The following is a 17,729-nucleotide window of genomic DNA, read 5'->3' as shown; positions in this document are numbered from 1 at the left end:
GAATCGTAGACCCCTACAAAAACATTGGTAGTTTAAGAAGCACGAATCCGCTTGTGGATGCCAGCAGCCTAGGTGATCTTGACCTTAAACCATAAACATCAAAATAAACAGAGCTCTTTATAGTTTATTTGAGAGTTTTTCCCGCCATTTTTCCTCTTTCAGATGTTACATCACGTTAGCACAAGCATTGCACATGTCAATGGGAGGTGCACCAGCTGGTCCTGCAGGTACCGGCAAGACTGAAACTACGAAGGTATTTCATTTTTCATTCATTGAAGATTCTCAATGCCACTGAGCTGTCAGTCATATCGGGGGACAGTTCTGACCCTTTCCAGTCCATATATGTTATGTTTTTGTTTTCCCTAGAGAGACGTATGATAAAAACTGACCCGTTTATACCCAGAATCTATTTTGCTGAACACCCTCTCAAGGGTCAACAGCCCATAGTATTATTAGCCCTGGCATACGATTAATTTCATAATCTTTGGTTTGATTTTCTACCAATGAAGAATCGTGACACCATTAGATTTCGCCGATTTAGGAGATTAGAAATTCATCCATTTTAATTGAAGACTCGCTACGGGAATGATCAAGAAAATCTTAAAGTGCAAAGAGTTGCGTCAATCTAGACAATCAAAACCGATGTTTATGATTTTTACAATTACACACTTTTTGTTTAGGATATGGGGAAGGCACTTGGCAAGTATGTGGTCGTGTTTAATTGCTCAGATCAAATGGATTATCGAGGTCTGGGAAGAATTTATAAAGGTATGCATTCAATAATTTCGTGTTGGTTCCTTCTTGGTTTCGAAAGACGATTAGAGGTACATACCGACTTTTGGCATATAACTTGATTTAAAGTAACAAAAAGCTGAGAAATAAAATTCAAAGTGACAAAAACCTGAGAATCTTTTTTTCCCAACTCGTTGAAAAATCGAATTACTTGATGAATATAGGCCACATGACTATCTTTAAATTTTCGAGACCTTGGGAAGCTGCTTGCCACACTAACCTCTCCCTATAGTCAATGAAATAGTCGACCTTTTCTGCAATTTTCTCATTTTCTAGATTTCTAGATGACTAGAGGCATAACAAATTCACCCCAGATCCTAAGATTTTTCCCTACTACAATACCACTGGGTAGCCGAGTCGGTTACCTCTGCCGACAATCACCTGATGAAAAACAAATCAAAAGTTTCTGTTTTTATAATCTACTGTACTGTAGAAAATGACTTTCACACACGATTTTTTTCCTCTTACCTTTCAGGTTTGGCACAATCAGGAAGTTGGGGATGTTTTGATGAGTTCAATCGAATCGAATTACCAGTGTTATCTGTGGCTGCTCAACAAATCTACATTGTATTGATGGCTAAGAAAGAACGAAAGAAAGAATTCATTTTCACTGATGGTGACGTGGTCTCACTGGATCCCGAATTCGGCCTCTTCTTAACTATGGTAAGTGGATATTAATTGCAACAGGGCAATTTCTTTAAGCAACATTATCCGATACTATAGCTCTCTTCCCAATGGATAATCGCTCTTTGCTCTCGGATAATTAACCTGGGTATTTACTTTACCCTCTTCATCCAAGAATCGTTTCTAAACTCAAATACGGTGGTATACAGTCGGCTTTTTCGGTTACATCATTCTAAGCTCTAACAAAAGGCAGGCATAGAAAGATACTCTTTCACCGACTTAGTGTTATATAATTTTTTCAAAACATAATGGGAACATAATACACGATACACAACCAGTATTGCAAATCCTATAAAATGGTCGTTTTTCTGTATTTAAATCCTATAAGGAATTTCAAATTCTTTTTAAAAAGATTTCTTTTATCTCACTTAGAACCCTGGGTACGCCGGCCGACAAGAACTTCCAGAGAATTTGAAAATTCAGTTCCGTACGGTAGCCATGATGGTACCCGACCGCCAAATCATCATGAGAGTCAAGCTCGCCGCTTGTGGTTTCATACAGAATATAATGCTTGCAAGAAAGTTTTTCACGTTGTATAAATTATGTGAAGAACAATTGTCGAAACAAGTTCATTATGATTTTGGTTTGAGGAATATTTTATCAGTATTGAGAACGCTTGGAGCAGCCAAACGTGCAAACCCGCAGGTAAGAACTTCCCCCTATTTACAAGAGACCGCCTTGTTTTTCGGTCAAATTTTGGGGTACTTACCCTTTTGAATTTCCGACAAGGTTTCAGAGAAATCATGATTGTTTAGCTGTATTTTTAACATGACATCATAGAGCCCTTGTTATTCTAGAGAGTTTTTAGAGGTACCCTTGGACGGAAAATCCGACCTCCTCGACATAACTGGTACATTTTGATTTCGCTAATAGCCTAAGTTTACGGAAAATAAAAAAAAACCTTTGTTTCTGGAAGATGCAAGACTGTCATTTTAGGCCAGCCAAAATTTTTCCTGTGACACCAGAAATCAAATTATATGGATCAAACGATTTCTAACAAGATCTCTTAGTCTGGATCGCAGATCTCTATAGATATTCCTCCTATATACACACTTTTCGCTAGAGGATGAGCAGAAGCCTTAAAATTGTTTGCTTTTTATCACAATGACAGGACAGTGAAGAGAAAATCGTGATGCGTGTTTTGCGTGATATGAACCTCAGCAAACTTGTAGACGAAGATGAGCCGCTCTTCATGAGTTTGATTGATGATTTGTTCCCGGGTGTCACCCTGGATAAGGCTGGATACCCTGACATCGAGGCTGCCATACAACAATGTGTAGAAGAAGCTAATTTGATCTTCCATCCACCATGGGTGTTGAAACTTATCCAGGTAAAATTCCTTTACTCGAGATGCTCATACATTTGACTGGCAAATAGTAATTTAAGACAATGTTGAATTTCAGAGTGATCTAAAATATCTCAGTTTAGTAGCGTGGTGGGTCGACCAAAGTCTAGAATTTTTAGGTATTTTTCTCTTCTTGACTGACAACTGTTAATAAGGTGTAGAAAAGTAAAGGGGCGCCTAAATAATTAACCAGAGATAATTTTGTTGTTCGGCGCCTCAAATAAATCGTCCGCTGGGGAGGAGGCAGTTGCCCTCTGCACAATTTTCATTGGCGTCAGAATTGCATCTTCATGTATTTATCTCATTTTCGAATGTCAGATCTCCGTTAAAGTCTTCAAAAAGTGGGTTTTGCGTAGCCAGATTCGCACCATGTGAAAGTATTCCTTTTGAACGATAGTATTTCTTACAAATATGATATTCCCGCGTATTCACGCCATACAGCTTTACGAGACACAACGTGTGCGACATGGAATGATGGCACTGGGCCCGAGTGGTGCTGGAAAGACCACGTGTATACAGACCCTTATGAAAGCAATGAGTATATGCGTCGCTCCTCATAAAGAGATGAGAATGAATCCTAAAGCCATCACAGCACCTCAGATGTTTGGTAGACTGGATGTCGCCACCAATGACTGGACGGATGGTATTTTCTCAGCTTTATGGAGAAAAACACTGAAAATGAAAAAGGTGAGTAGCCTGTATCATAGATTTATATGTCGTGCTTTGCTCTCTAATCACTTTAAGTTCGATTAGTTAGGATGTGAAAATGAAAGCTCAACAAATCTCCTAAAAGTTTGTGTATATGATAGGTGCTCGAAGTGACCGAGAAAATTTTTATTGCATGTTTTTTATAAGAACATCCAGGATTCTTAAAGCCTTCGGATGTTTACTCTTTCAGTTTGAAGCCTTAGCAGAAATTGGGAATTTTAGAGTCCATATAAAACGTTCTTATAACTTATTCTTAATATTTTGGCCATCGAAGCCTCATGTTCTTATATAGATTGTGCTTATAAAAAACGTGTATGTGCCTTCATATCAACAGGGTGAACACGTTTGGATAGTGTTGGATGGACCAGTTGACGCAATCTGGATCGAGAATCTCAACTCCGTATTGGATGACAACAAGACATTGACGTTAGCCAACGGTGATCGGATTCCCATGGCACCATGCTGTAAAATCCTGTTTGAGCCACATAATATCGATAATGCGTCTCCTGCTACAGTTTCAAGGTAACTTATTGGAAGAAGGGACACGTTAGCCACTGAAGGTGGTAAAGATCTACTACTTTACCAGGGACAAAAACTCTATCAACTATCATGTGTTCAGAGCACTAAGTGATATTTCTTAATCAACACTTCAGCTAGAATTTATCAAGGAGCCTGGTTAATGTGGTCATTAATCCTTTGCAAGGGAGTGTCCAACGAGGTTTAGGACCATTGAGAACCTGCTCAGCCTTGTATGGAATCTGTTTCCTGGCAAAACTACAGTGCCCAGCCGGTTCTAGCCCCTCTCAATCGCTAAGTCTTTGGAAGTAGCTCTCTCGCTTATAAGGTCACGTTTTTTTACGTTTTTTAAAGTTTTTTTCAAACACATTGGTTATTTAGGGCCACAATAACTCGTTAATTGACTACGAGTTTTCCTTTTTAGGAATGGTATGGTTTATATGAGTTCTTCTGGATTGGATTGGAAACCTATATTGAACGTAAGAATGTATTCTTCAAATAGATAAACAGTGAAACAGCTTCATAATATACCAAAGATTCCACTCGATACCATGAATTATATCTCGAGATCACAAGTTGACAAACTACTTCTGGAAAATTAAACAGTGCACCGTGTTTTCATCCTGGGAGTGGCCTTAAATATAGCGAAAATTAATCAATCGAAGTTCGTAGTCCTTTAAAAACATACGTGTCTATCTCAATATTATAGGGCTGGTTGAAAGTACGGAACCCAGTGGAAGGAGAAACTCTGTTCCCACTCTTCGAATCAGTTTTTGATGATCTTCGATTGTTTGTCGATCAAAACTTGGTTATTAAATTGGAAGTAAGAAAAACTTAGACTCTGAAACTTTCCAGTATGCTAATAATTATAATCCAATCACAAAAAATCTCCTGATTTCCTTTCGTACGCTGTTGAAAACATTGTAAAAAATATAATAGGTGGATCTTCATTTCACCAAGTGATTGAAATTTAGACGGCTGTAGCCTGTACCAACCCGCCTACGAACGTTTTTTTATATTTTGAACGTTATCTTTTTCAGTCAGCGAAGAAGAGTTTCTTACAGGCTAAGACGACTGTAGCAGATATTATCTATTGTATTTGATCGACTCTATCGTACAATATTTCAAACAATAGAACCAATTTAAATTTCATTTGGTATCAAGTAGGACAGTGTAGTTCCAATGACTTAGGAAAATATGATGGACTCGTCATTTTTGGAAGAAAGTGTAATTTTATCTCGTTATTTTCAATAGGTCTTAGAATGCAATCAAATAATGCAGGCCATCAATTTGTTACAAGGCTTAATACCAATGGATGAAGGAAAAACGTTGAACCATAATCATCTGAGGAAACTCTTCTTGTTTGCGATCATGTGGAGTTTAGGAGCTGTTCTTGAACTCGATGATAGAAAAAAGGTTAAAAAAAGACACATATTAACTCTCACGTTACAAGGGGTTGAAATTGCGAAGTTTTAATTATTTTTTTTTTAAATACATACATTAAATACCCTATCCAATAGACTGTTTCATGGATCACGTTACAAACATCACTTGCCTCGTTTTGAAATTATTGCCATGGTGATTAACTCTCAGCGGATTTTATCAAAACTACTTTCTTCATAAAAAAACCATTTAATGTCTCAAGGGACATAATTACCATGGTAATCGTCAGCCGTGCAAAATTATTCGAATCTGATTGGTTTAGAGGAGTGCGATTAATCGTTAATTGCACTATTACCACTTTTTGCACTCTTCGACGGGGGGACACTTTTGTCCCCTTATTCTTTTCTCTCCCAAGTCCTGTGTCAGAGACTTTTTTTTACTATATAATAAAAAACAAAGACATTTTTTTTCTTCAATATAAAAAAGAACAAAGAAATTTTACGTTACAATAGCTTCTTTTAATTGAAAACAAAGAAAAATTACACTGCAATGTTTTCTTTTTAAACAAAAGAAAAAAAGGAGGTTTTCGAATGTTTACTGACGATTACCTCGTAACAAAGGAGAAAATACCGTAATTTGCACTCGTCCTTCGGACTCGTGCAAATTACTATTTTCTCCTTTGTTACTCGTGATTAATCGTTAATTGCACTCCAAACCATACGATTACTAGTACTAATTGTTTGAATACGAGGCAAGTGATGTTTGTGACGTAATTTATGGAAAGGGGTATACACCTATCACCTCTTACATCACAAAGGGGTTTGAGTTCGATTTTATCAGCTTCAAATAACGTAAAAATGTCAATGAGTGTTTTCCGATTGGATAATCTCGACGTTAGACATGAAATGTTGATCCCGATCACTGACCTTTATATACCCTGGACAAAGCTTCTCAATCCCAGCCAAGCAAAATATTTGATCGGAGTTTTTTGAAAATTGGTACCCTAATGTCGGCACTACTCGATAGCGGTGTAAATGCATCGAGAGCGCTAGGTCTACTTTTCCTCAAATTCTTTTGATGATGTAGCGGCGTTAGACGTTAATTTTTAACATTGCAATGGCTTCTCCTTGGGTACCAATTCTAAAAAAACTCCAATCAAAGATGGCAGATATTGTTTGGTCCAGGGTTATATAAAGGTCAGTGATCCCGATACCGATCTCTTGTGAATCTTTTAGCGGAAGATTTGATAGGTGTATTTCACAAGGCGATCATGTAGTCCTAGTTTAGGTATAAACTTATTTCTCTTTTTATGATTTTTGTTGTTTTTTCGCCAACAAAAATCATAAAAAAAGAAATAAGTTTATACCTAAACTAATGTAGTCCAACGATTGATAAACAAATTTTTTTCCTTCAGACTGAAATGAATTTGTCACCCATCTTAGTCCAAATTCACTTTTTCCGACAAAAAAAATGAAGATCGAATCTGAAATTGTGAATGACACTTTGAAGTTTGAATTACAGTATTTGTTTCTTAAATACATAACCTATCCAATTCCCAAGTCAATGTCAATATAAAAATGTTCTCTTCCATTTTAGATGGAAGAATACATGCGATCGACTTTCAAAGACCAGTTAGATTTACCACAATGTCGTGACGAGAGTACCATCTTTGAATATTACGTCACTGATGATGGAGAATGGCAACATTGGGATCACAAGGTTGACATGAACTAAATTTCTCACTCCCCAATTTTCAATTGTTTTAGAAAATTGGGGAAAGGGGAAAATTTTTAGTGATCACTTCACTTAAAAAAGCTTTGACATTTAGTATAAAGGCTAAAGAATTTCATGCATTCTCGCAAAATCTTGCCAAATGCATCTACGCGATCAAAGAGCAGATTACGATCATAAAATACTTTCCCAATCTCCTGGTTGAGAATATTAAGCGCTACTTAAATGAAATCAGACTGTTTGTTTCTTTGTATTATACGTCACATTTTCAAGCACCAAATAGATTTTCCATGAGGTTTTTTTCTTTACTTTACGGCACGAATAAAGACTACAGTACTGAAATTTTTTGAAATCACAATGCACAAGTGTATCAACTTAACCTAGTGCGCAACATTATTAAAATTTAAAAATTTGAAAATTTCCAGCCTTTTTTTCGAAATTCAAAACTTCAAATTGGCATAAAAGCTTGTAACTTGAGAGTTAGACAATGGTTTTTGTACCATTAGCAAGGTATTTTTATACTCTTTCTAAAAGCATTTTGTTTATGCCCTTTGAAATCAAGTGGTCAGTAGTTATAGCCTTAAGTATAGGACTTGGTATATTGGCAAATTTAGAACGTGTATACACGTCACTCGGGTTTGAAGGGTTTATTTTCTGTCTTTCTTTTAAAGGTGATTGAGTACACTTATCCAACCGACAGTACACCAGAATATTCATCCATCCTTGTACCGAATGTCGATAACACAAGAACTGTCTTTCTCGTCAACACCATTGCTAAACAGAATAAGGTAATGATCAAACCCGACTAGATAGAGCGCTTTCGCTGAAAAATGTGCCCTGGTTCAGTAGAAAATTCAATCAAGGTCACGTGATATTACAATAGAATTTCAGCACTTGACCAATCAGAAGCTTTACGGGTTTTGGAAAACAAATGGCAACAATATTTTTTGGATTTACTTTTTTTTGTTCGTAAAAGCTTAAAGCACGAAATTTTGCCCTTCGGGCTTTACAGAAGTTTGTGACCATGATTGATAGTCATGGCAACATAGCTGCATTTCTAGCAAAAACCTTTAATCTTCTACAGGCCAGTTCTTGCTATGCTCTTTGGAATGAAAACGATTTTGAATTAAACAAATGTTTTTATCTAATCAGCTAAGAATGTCAGGTTTATAAAGGCTGTGTTTTTTTGCATCGTAGACGGTTAGTTTTTAATTTTGTCTAGAACCTGAATGACTGAGAAAGACAAAAAATTAGCGTTTTACAGCCCTTGATTTTGCGGGTCGAACTGCAGAATATCCCAAAATCGAACTTAGAAGAGTATAAAAGATATACTTGAAAATTCTACATACCAATAGCTCTAACAATCTCCAGAGATACGAACCTTACGTAATACAGTTGACGCTCTCTAATTCGACGTTCTATTATTCGATACGCTCCCTTATTCGATGAAATTTAAAGTCCCCGTCAACAAGAAACTCTCATAAACTTATTTGATAAGCTCCCTTATTCGATGAAAATTCAATTCCCCTTGAAGATCGAATTAGAGAACCTCCACTGTACTTCCTTCTCTTTGTTTTCAGGCCGTTCTTCTGATCGGTGAACAGGGAACAGCCAAAACAGTGATGGTCAAAAATTATTGTAAACAATACAATCCTGAACAACATCTCTTCAAAAATATGAACTTCTCATCTGCAACGGTTCCAAACATGTTCCAGGTATGGTTTGGTCGATTTTAAAAGATTTTCTTTGTAAAAAGCACTAAACTTTTCTGTGGACAAAATTCAAAATTTGAAAACCCCAGCTCAAACAATTTCTGGGTTTTTTAACACGTTCACTGCCGAGCCTTTTTTAGAAGTCAAAATTTCGACCTCTTAAAAGTTGGACTTTCAGAGGCTTCTGTGGCCTGAGTTTTTCAAATACCTTCAAATTGTATACCAATCGACGCAAAATTTCATGTAAATTTAAAATGCAATAAAAAACGATTGGAAATTACTATATCGTAAGTTATGGGTCTTTGAAGTACTGCCGGCATTTAACCCTCTAATACGAGTATACTAATAGTTGGCAGTGAACGTGTCAAAAAGATTTTAAATCTCCCTTTATTATGTATCTAGCAGCTAGACACAGATGTTGTTGAATACACCTAGGTTATGAGGTTGAAATTTAGGGGATCAACAAACATATTTCTCGATAGTAGACAGGAGAAACGAATTCAACAATAAATACAATCTACAATTGTTTTTAACTTTCTTGCAGAGAACAATTGAAAGTTATGTAGACAAACGCATGGGAAGCACTTATGGGCCACCGGCTGGACGAAAAATGACTGTTTTCATTGATGATATTAATATGCCTGTTATCAATGAATGGGGAGACCAGGTGAGTATTATCACCATATTTTCTTATAACCATTTACACAATAGTAAAGCAGTAGCCATTAGGAAGAATATTTAGAACATTGGAACCAATAACGTTTTGCTGGTCATGAAGAATGCAAGTAGGATACATCCGTCCAGAAAATTATACGATGGTCAAAATGTTTCAAATTTTAAGACAATGAATTTATAGAAATTTTTGAGAAGCTCCATACAATCGAATCCGACATTCATAACATGGTTTTTTATTCTTGAAAGTTTTCACGATGATAAGAAAATCTTGCCAATGTCCATGACGGGTATATTTTATAAAGACTAAAATTTCTCTTTCAACAGATTACGAACGAGATTGTTCGTCAAGTCATGGAATTGAAAGGATTCTACAGCCTTGAGAAACCTGGTGATTTCACCACAATTGCTGACATTCAATTTATTGCTGCCATGATCCATCCAGGAGGAGGTCGTAATGACATCCCACAGAGACTGAAACGACAATTCACCATCCTAAATTGCACTCTACCTTCAAATACATCAATCGATAAAATCTTCCAGACAATTGGTTGTGGACATTTTTGCCAAGAACGTGGTTTTTCATCTGAGATCACAGACCTTGTTAAAAGATTGGTGTTGTGCACCAGAAAACTATGGCAACGCACTAAAGTGAAAATGTTACCAACGCCAGCTAAATTTCATTATATTTTCAATTTGAGAGATTTGTCAAGAATTTGGCAGGTAGGTTTTTCTTGTTAAAATTACCTTTCCTGTTTACAAAAATTTTGGGGAAATTATTCCTCAATTTCAGTCTCGCTGGGAAATTGACTTTGATCTACGGGCTTTTTTATAAGACTATCTTCTATAAGATGAAGGTGAAAATCGGCCGAATCGTAAGCATATCCTAAGAATATCCTAAGAATACCCTCTAGGATGAGTTTCACTGAATTTGATAAGAATGCAGTCATTTTGTATTTGGTTAATAGAAAAAACCGCTTAAATTGAAACTTTGAGGTAGAAATATAATTTTAGCTCCTAATGTGCACTCAAAAGTCTCGAACTCTCAAATTGATTATTTCTCATGTTTATAAAAGTAAAGTCGAAAAAGAAAAGAATACATAAAGAATACTACCCTCTTAAGAATACTTGAACCTCATCCAAAGTAGTTAACCCCCAGCATGTAATCCCCATTTGGAATTCAATGGAAAAAATTGCGTTCCAAAACCATCCCAACTGGACTTTTCGACTTAAGAATAATAGAATTTATGTCCCCATTGAGATTTTGATATACTGTAGATTTTCATCCCCACTGTGTGAAAAACCTTTAATTGGACATTGAGGCAGGAGTGATGTGATTCATTCTTGTTTTAAGTCAAATGTCCTTCCATTATGTGATATATTTTGCTTTTTCAGGGTATGCTGAATGTCATCAGTGAAGTGATCACAAGTAAAGATGTTTTATTCGATTTATGGAAACACGAATGTTGTAGAGTGATTTCCGATCGATGCGTAAACGAACAAGATACTGCATGGTTTTTGAAATGTTTGAAGAGTACCGTTGAAGAAGATTTTGGTCAAGAACAAACATCAGCCATGCAGGATGAACCTTACTTTGTGGACTTCTTAAGAGATGCACCAGAACTGACAGGTTTGTATTCTAAACTCAGGAGATTCGATTTAAATCTCCTATTTACGTTTTAATGTCCCTTTATAAGGCCTCAAGCAGTTTGCGTGATGACGTGGATTTGGAGATTCTTTTTCGTGATTGATTGCGTAACGAGACGTCAAAACGTGATCGTGATTAGACAAATCTTTGAGCCGTGATGTGTGATTTGGGCTTTTTGTAAGGGATGTGTGACTTTCGTGATCGTGACTGAAGACAAAAAATTACGTGATATCATGATCAGAGTTACCGCTTCATCAGAATTTAGCACAATTTAAATTACTTCCAGATTTCTACTATGAATATTGGTATAATGCATTATTATTACCGTTTCGGATAGTAACTTCTCACTTAGAACAAGAATTCATTGACTTTGTTCATATCAGACCTTCATTTAGCCATAAAATACCACTGCTATATATTAAATGTAAAATCAAAATCTGCAAGAACTAACCCCAAAAAGTCTAGCTTTGTTTTTTAAAGCAAACGTTTTAATTGCGTTTAGTACTAGTATCAAATTTTGACATGGTATGTCATGAAATAATTTGGGATTCTATATCTTTCTTGTAGGAGACGAACCAGACGACCTGGAGGTAGACACGCCAAAGATATATGAACCGATATCGAGTTTAGATTCATTGAAAGATCGTTTGCAAATGTTTCTCCAGCAATACAATGAAGCAACAAGAGGGGGAAATATTGATCTCGTCTTTTTCAAGGTCAGAAAAATGACATACGAATTCAAAAAGCTGTTCTTGTGTTAATCTGAAGTTTTGACTTGGCTATACACACATTCATATCGGAAATCCTTGTTTCCAGCCCTCTTAAAAAGTTGCAATAGTCATGAATTTTGAGGTTTTTATTACAATGAAGTGAATACAGTCGCTCTCATGTTGTCTTCTGACCAGCCAACAGAGCCGTTGGATAACCAACGGATCCGGCGAGACTCGAACTCGCAACCATCATTCGAACTCGCAACCATCATTCGCGGACATTTGCTCTACCATTGAGCTACGGATCCATGTGAAACTCAGGAACTCAAATACCTTTGAAACAGATCATTCAAACGTTTCAAAAATGATGATTTCCACATTTTCACTTTTTTAGGATGCTATGGTGCATTTGGTGAAGATTTCACGTATCATCAGCACACCTAGAGGAAATGCTCTCCTAGTTGGTGTTGGAGGCTCTGGTAAACAAAGTTTAACAAAATTGGCTTCCTTTATTGCTGGCTTCAAGACTTTCCAAATTACACTTACAAGGTAAGACGGGAAATGCACTTTCAGGGTTTTAAAACAAAGTAATCTATTTCATTATCGAAAACTTCTCAACATAAATGCTGGATCTAAGACGAGTTTAGGCATACAAAATTTTGTAGCGCTCTCTCCTATAGACTGGAGTGTGTAACACAGTAATATGGGTGTTATATGATGATATAATAATCGTAACGAGATAATACGAGATAACACTTTGTATAATCAATATTTGTCTTTCCATCAATTTTGCTTATTTTCTACTTCGTCTGAAATAGTCGTCTAGCATGTTAAACCAACTATCCTATCGCCTCTCGGTTATTTAAAGTCATTTGGAAACTTTTTAGGTAGAAGACGTTGAGAAAACAAGATCATTGTATTTTCTAAAGATTTTAACTTCTTTCGCTCGCTGCTCTAAATGCCGTAAAATTAAATTTCCACCCAAGTTAGAATAATCCACAGTTAAAGTATACATATATTTCCATATTCTGTAGATCCTACAACGTTTCGAACTTAATGGATGACTTGAAAGTACTTTACCGAACAGCTGGTCATCAAGGCCAAGGCATCACTTTCATTTTCACTGACAACGAAATTAAAGATGAAGGTTTCTTGGAATACATGAACAACGTGTTGGCATCAGGAGAGGTATGTTGTTTTTTAGGGGCTAACCCCGAGTTGCTCTTCTAGCCATTAAAAACTTTTGCCAGGCCTAATTCGCGGGCTCAAAAGAGTTTAAAATTCCTTTCGAACCAATCATATACGGTTGCGTCCCACGAAAGGTACTACGGATCCCAAGGGTTAGCATATATCATTAAACTATAAGTTATATCCCAATGTCCAGCTTGTTAACCTGATAAACTATATAGAAATTTCTTCTTTTTCACTCCTCACTAAGGTTTGGAAATTTACCGTTACAGAGCCTACATTTCGGTGTTTTTCGAACTGTTGACGCATTTGTAATCCAAAAGACTATTTTTTTGAGTTTTGATCGAATTTTTTTAACGAGCTTATGACACTTAGCAGAACTTTGATCCTTTTTTGTGTTTTTATATCCTTTTGAGAGGCGTTTGAGGTATGAAATAGGGACCCTTATCGCTCGCACCATACCATGTACCGGTTTCGCCTAGCCCTAACATTAGGAACATGAGACAGGGGTGTTCCGATGAAAGGATTTTTTTTCTCAAGCTTATGGTTCATTTGAGCCGAGGCCGGGTACATGCTTAAATTTCTATTGCTTAATAACAATCGAGATATTGTTTTCAAGCCAAAATATTAGCCTGTTTATGCTTATATACGTTATACTTATAAATAAAAAAATCGTGCACTACTCTGACTTTCTTTACATTTTTCAGGTATCCAACCTATTCCAAAGGGATGAGATTGATGAAATAACGCAAGATTTAATTTCTGTCATGAAAAAAGAATATCCAAGACGTCCACCGACCAATGAAAATCTTTATGATTACTTTATCACACGTGTCAAGAACAATTTACACGTTGTTCTTTGTTTCTCGCCGGTAAGTTTTACGTTCTTTTTTTCTCGGAGTCTTAATCAATTAAATGATTTTAAACAATTTTATATACATCTCTGGTCTGACACGAAGATCTACCTTTTAGCTTTAGATTTCAGAAATAGTGATAAAAGCGTTTTAAAAACCCCTCTTTAAAAACCCCCTATTTTGAGAAGTAATAGTCCGGTGTGGGGGTGGGGGTGATAAAATTCTTTGAAAAAATGGTCAAATTGTTCTGAAACTTGGTAGGTAAATATCTTTTTAAACTCAAAAAAATTTGGTATCGTACATTCTTTGGTGATGTCAGAGGTTCTTTCTTTTTTGATAGGCAGACCCCTAATAAATTGAATCAACTCCTTATCCTTAAACGAAATACTTACTTTCGAATGTTTAAAACTAGATATCAAAATACTGGACTGGTTTACAGACATTGTTTTTACAAGCTTTTATTTTCGAGACTATTCTTCCCTCCTCAATTCATTTCTTCCCCACTTGTTATTTTTTTAGGTTGGTGAAAAATTCCGAAACCGTTCATTGAAATTCCCTGGTTTAATCAGTGGCTGTACAATGGACTGGTTCAGCCGATGGCCAAAAGACGCCTTGGTGGCCGTATCAAGACATTTTCTTTCCTCTTTCAATGTGGTGTGCACACCGGTTGTCAAAGAATCGATGGTGGATACTATGGGGACTTTCCATGTAAGATATTACGTCATTATGAAAACTGGTTTCCATAAATCTTTCGTAACGGGATGGAAGTAATATTGTTCTTGGGTATTGAAAAAATTCTGCAAGAAACTGCAGTGGTGGATTGGTATTGTCCAGTAGATTATTTTGATGCTTGTCAAGAGCATAATACAAAACACCATGCACAACGTCCAGATAACGTTAGATGAACGTTGATCTTACCTATCAATGAGATGACTGGGTTTGAGTTCAACCAGGAGGGAATGCCGTAAAAATGTCTGAATTCGAAACACCCTAAAAAAAGTAGTTTCCTTGTAATTTCATTACCAGGCCCCTCAAATATTGACCGCGCCGTTAAGAGTTGGTTGAATGGTGTATAACGACCATCATGTCTATTTTTCTTTAGTTCTCTGTATCGGAAAGTTGCGTCAAATATTTCGAGAGGTTCAGACGGCAAACACACGTCACGCCCAAGTCATATCTCTCCTTTATCAACGGCTACAAAGAAATCTACAAACTCAAGCACGAAGAAATTGGTGTCTTAGCCGAGCGTATGAACACAGGTCTTGCAAAACTTGTAGAGGCGACGAAATCTGTGAATCAATTGTCACAAGAGTTGGCTGTGAAAGAAAAAGAGTTGGCAGTGGCTTCCAAAAAAGCTGACGTAGTCTTGAAGGTAAGGATTGTTAACAGAGTTAAATCTTATTGGTGTATCATGGTCATTTTAAATCCCATGAAAAATTTGAGATTGACAGATTTTAAATCTAGAATGGTTTACAATGGAATTGTACATCGGGAAAGATTCTTTAGGGTAACTTTCTGAAGTAACCGCGGTAATTCCGTAAGAAATAGTATTAGTAAACCACCTATTCACTTAAAGACTTTGAAACCACTGACGATACTTAACTCAAAATAATCAAATAATGTTTTCTATGATCTGCTCTACCCTCTAAACAAAAAATTTTACTCCACCCACAGGAAGTGACAATTTCTGCGCAAGCAGCGGAAAAAGTCAAAGCGGAAGTGATGAAAGTCAAAGATAAAGCACAAACAATTGTTGACAGCATCTCGGTAAGTTTTCTTAATGTAAATTTGACTTCCCGCTAATTTGAACTGCTATAAATCTTTCCAACCTTTTAGTAACCAGGAAAAATTCAGTTTTATAATTCTAAAAGCATCATTGGTCCATTGAAGATCAAACTAGAGAGTTAACTACAATCGGCGCCGAAATATTTGGCAAAACTTTAAAACCGGAAATGATTTTTAAGTGCTTTGAAGTACAGTTCGGAAGTAGAGTTTTAACACTGAGTTTTAACATTAGACTTAATACTTAGGACCTTAGGATCTCATGATCTAAAAGCTCAGAAATGTTCCAATAAGGCAGAGAATATAGCCTGGAAGCCACTTAACCCCTCCTAAATCGAAAAATCCGATGAAGCAAAGTGGAAATACTGAAACTGCAAATTCCGAAAAACTTTAAAATACCTAAAATTGCCAATATAGTTCGGTGCTGATTGTAGAGAGTATAAAACTTTATCTTCATTTTTCTCTAGGTTGACAAACAAAGTGCAGAAAAGAAATTAAAAGTAGCTAAACCAGCTTTAGCAGAAGCAGAAGCAGCCTTACAAACCATTAAACCGGCCCATGTTGCTTCTGTACGAAAATTACAAAAACCTCCACATCTAATCATGAGGATTATGGACTGTGCATTGATTTTATTCCGTAAACGTTTGGATACAATAACCATTGATCCAGAAAAGAATTGTATCAAACCGTCTTGGAGTGAATCTTTAAGATTGATGAGTCAGGGTGGTTTCTTACAGAGTCTTATGACTTTCCCGAAGGTGATTTACACTCAAAATTTTCAATAGTCGGATAAATATCGGAAATTTTCAAGACTTTTTACCTGTTATTTTCTGGAAGTTTGCAACACGCACGAAAAATGAAATAATCTAGAACAGTCTGGAATATTGTGTTAGATTCTACTGACTATCCTTACAAGAAAAAAGATAAAGTCGAAAGTTAAAAGTTAACCTCCTTCAAATAACTTTCCATTCGTGCTTTGGTTGAAAAGCTTGAGATAACAATACTTTAGAATCATTACCAAATTGTCCGAGATGACGAGACTTTGACACGTTTTTTTATAAGACCATCCAAAACTTTTGAAGGCTTCAGATGTTCTTAACTCTTTTAATTTTCAGCATGTCCTTAATTTCCCCATTTTGTGAGTATTTTTGTGCGATTTTCCTAAGAAATCGGGCGTTTTGAGTCTGCAAAGCCTTAAAATGTTTTAAACTTGTTCTTAATATTTTGGCCATCGAAGCCTTATGATCTTATATAGTTTGCTCTTATAAAAAACGTCTTTTCCATATATTTAACCAGGACACGATCAACGAGGAGATGTGTGAGCTGTTAGAGCCTTATTTCTCAGCAGACGACTACAACCTGGAGACCGCCAAAAAAGCTAGTGGTGATGTAGCTGGTTTGTTGTCATGGACCAAAGCTATGTCCTACTTCTTCAGTATTAATAAAGAGGTACGTATTTTACCGAACAGAAAGGTGCATTTGATAAATTTGGAAGCTACAATGAATATCTATGGACACCTGGCGTCTGAGGGTTTAATCCAAAGCCATGACTCTACACAGACCTTGGGTAAAATGCTTAACCTAAACTAAATTTCTTAAATGGAATTTTCTTTTCTCAGTTGGCTAGAATCTGACAATGTGTTTCTGTCTGTGTGTCACAAAAGATTTAGAGCAGCCTAGAGACTTGAAAATGGTCAGATTTGGCTGAAACTTTGCACACTTGTTCCTTGGGTGAATATCTGGGGAGTGGCTTTTTCATTTTTTGAAAATTTTGACTTTCGGGGCCTGTTGACGAGCTTTCGGGGCCTGTTGACGAGTTTTTCGCAAAATCAAGGCTAAAATTTTGGGGCAGCCTGGAGACCTCAAAAATGGTCGGATTTGGCTGAAATCCGGCACACTTGTTCATTGGGTGAATATTTGAGCATCTACGATCGGGCCTATGATAGTTAGTGATATGATAGGAAAAATACTGAAGTTGGGCCCAGTGTGGTGCGCGTGTTCGAC

General features: G+C 36.5%; 1 protein-coding gene across 1 annotated transcript in view; it reads left to right on the top strand.

The window, feature by feature from the left end:
- The window catches only part of LOC136812598 (dynein axonemal heavy chain 5-like), a 60,196-nt gene that overhangs the window by 28,559 nt on the left and 13,908 nt on the right, over window positions 1-17,729 (top strand). Inside the window, exons 40-64 of the mRNA XM_067069125.1 lie at window positions 163-253; window positions 681-768; window positions 1,268-1,455; window positions 1,849-2,121; window positions 2,588-2,806; window positions 3,263-3,508; window positions 3,864-4,051; window positions 4,470-4,524; window positions 4,755-4,868; window positions 5,300-5,461; window positions 7,025-7,147; window positions 7,831-7,947; window positions 8,740-8,874; window positions 9,416-9,538; window positions 9,871-10,266; window positions 10,939-11,173; window positions 11,759-11,907; window positions 12,296-12,450; window positions 12,936-13,089; window positions 13,797-13,961; window positions 14,463-14,651; window positions 15,046-15,315; window positions 15,618-15,710; window positions 16,193-16,483; window positions 17,022-17,174. Of these exons, the coding sequence (XP_066925226.1) occupies window positions 163-253; window positions 681-768; window positions 1,268-1,455; window positions 1,849-2,121; window positions 2,588-2,806; window positions 3,263-3,508; window positions 3,864-4,051; window positions 4,470-4,524; window positions 4,755-4,868; window positions 5,300-5,461; window positions 7,025-7,147; window positions 7,831-7,947; window positions 8,740-8,874; window positions 9,416-9,538; window positions 9,871-10,266; window positions 10,939-11,173; window positions 11,759-11,907; window positions 12,296-12,450; window positions 12,936-13,089; window positions 13,797-13,961; window positions 14,463-14,651; window positions 15,046-15,315; window positions 15,618-15,710; window positions 16,193-16,483; window positions 17,022-17,174 (4,372 nt within the window). The remainder of the gene's footprint in view (window positions 1-162; window positions 254-680; window positions 769-1,267; window positions 1,456-1,848; window positions 2,122-2,587; window positions 2,807-3,262; window positions 3,509-3,863; window positions 4,052-4,469; window positions 4,525-4,754; window positions 4,869-5,299; window positions 5,462-7,024; window positions 7,148-7,830; window positions 7,948-8,739; window positions 8,875-9,415; window positions 9,539-9,870; window positions 10,267-10,938; window positions 11,174-11,758; window positions 11,908-12,295; window positions 12,451-12,935; window positions 13,090-13,796; window positions 13,962-14,462; window positions 14,652-15,045; window positions 15,316-15,617; window positions 15,711-16,192; window positions 16,484-17,021; window positions 17,175-17,729) is intronic.

The sequence above is a fragment of the Clytia hemisphaerica genome, unplaced genomic scaffold (genome assembly GCF_902728285.1).
Source record: "Clytia hemisphaerica strain Z4C2 unplaced genomic scaffold, Clytia hemisphaerica genome assembly, whole genome shotgun sequence".
NCBI classification, from domain to species: Eukaryota; Metazoa; Cnidaria; class Hydrozoa; order Leptothecata; family Clytiidae; genus Clytia; species Clytia hemisphaerica.
Note: the sequence above shows the minus strand (reverse complement) of the source record. Positions and strands in the feature narration are given on the sequence as shown.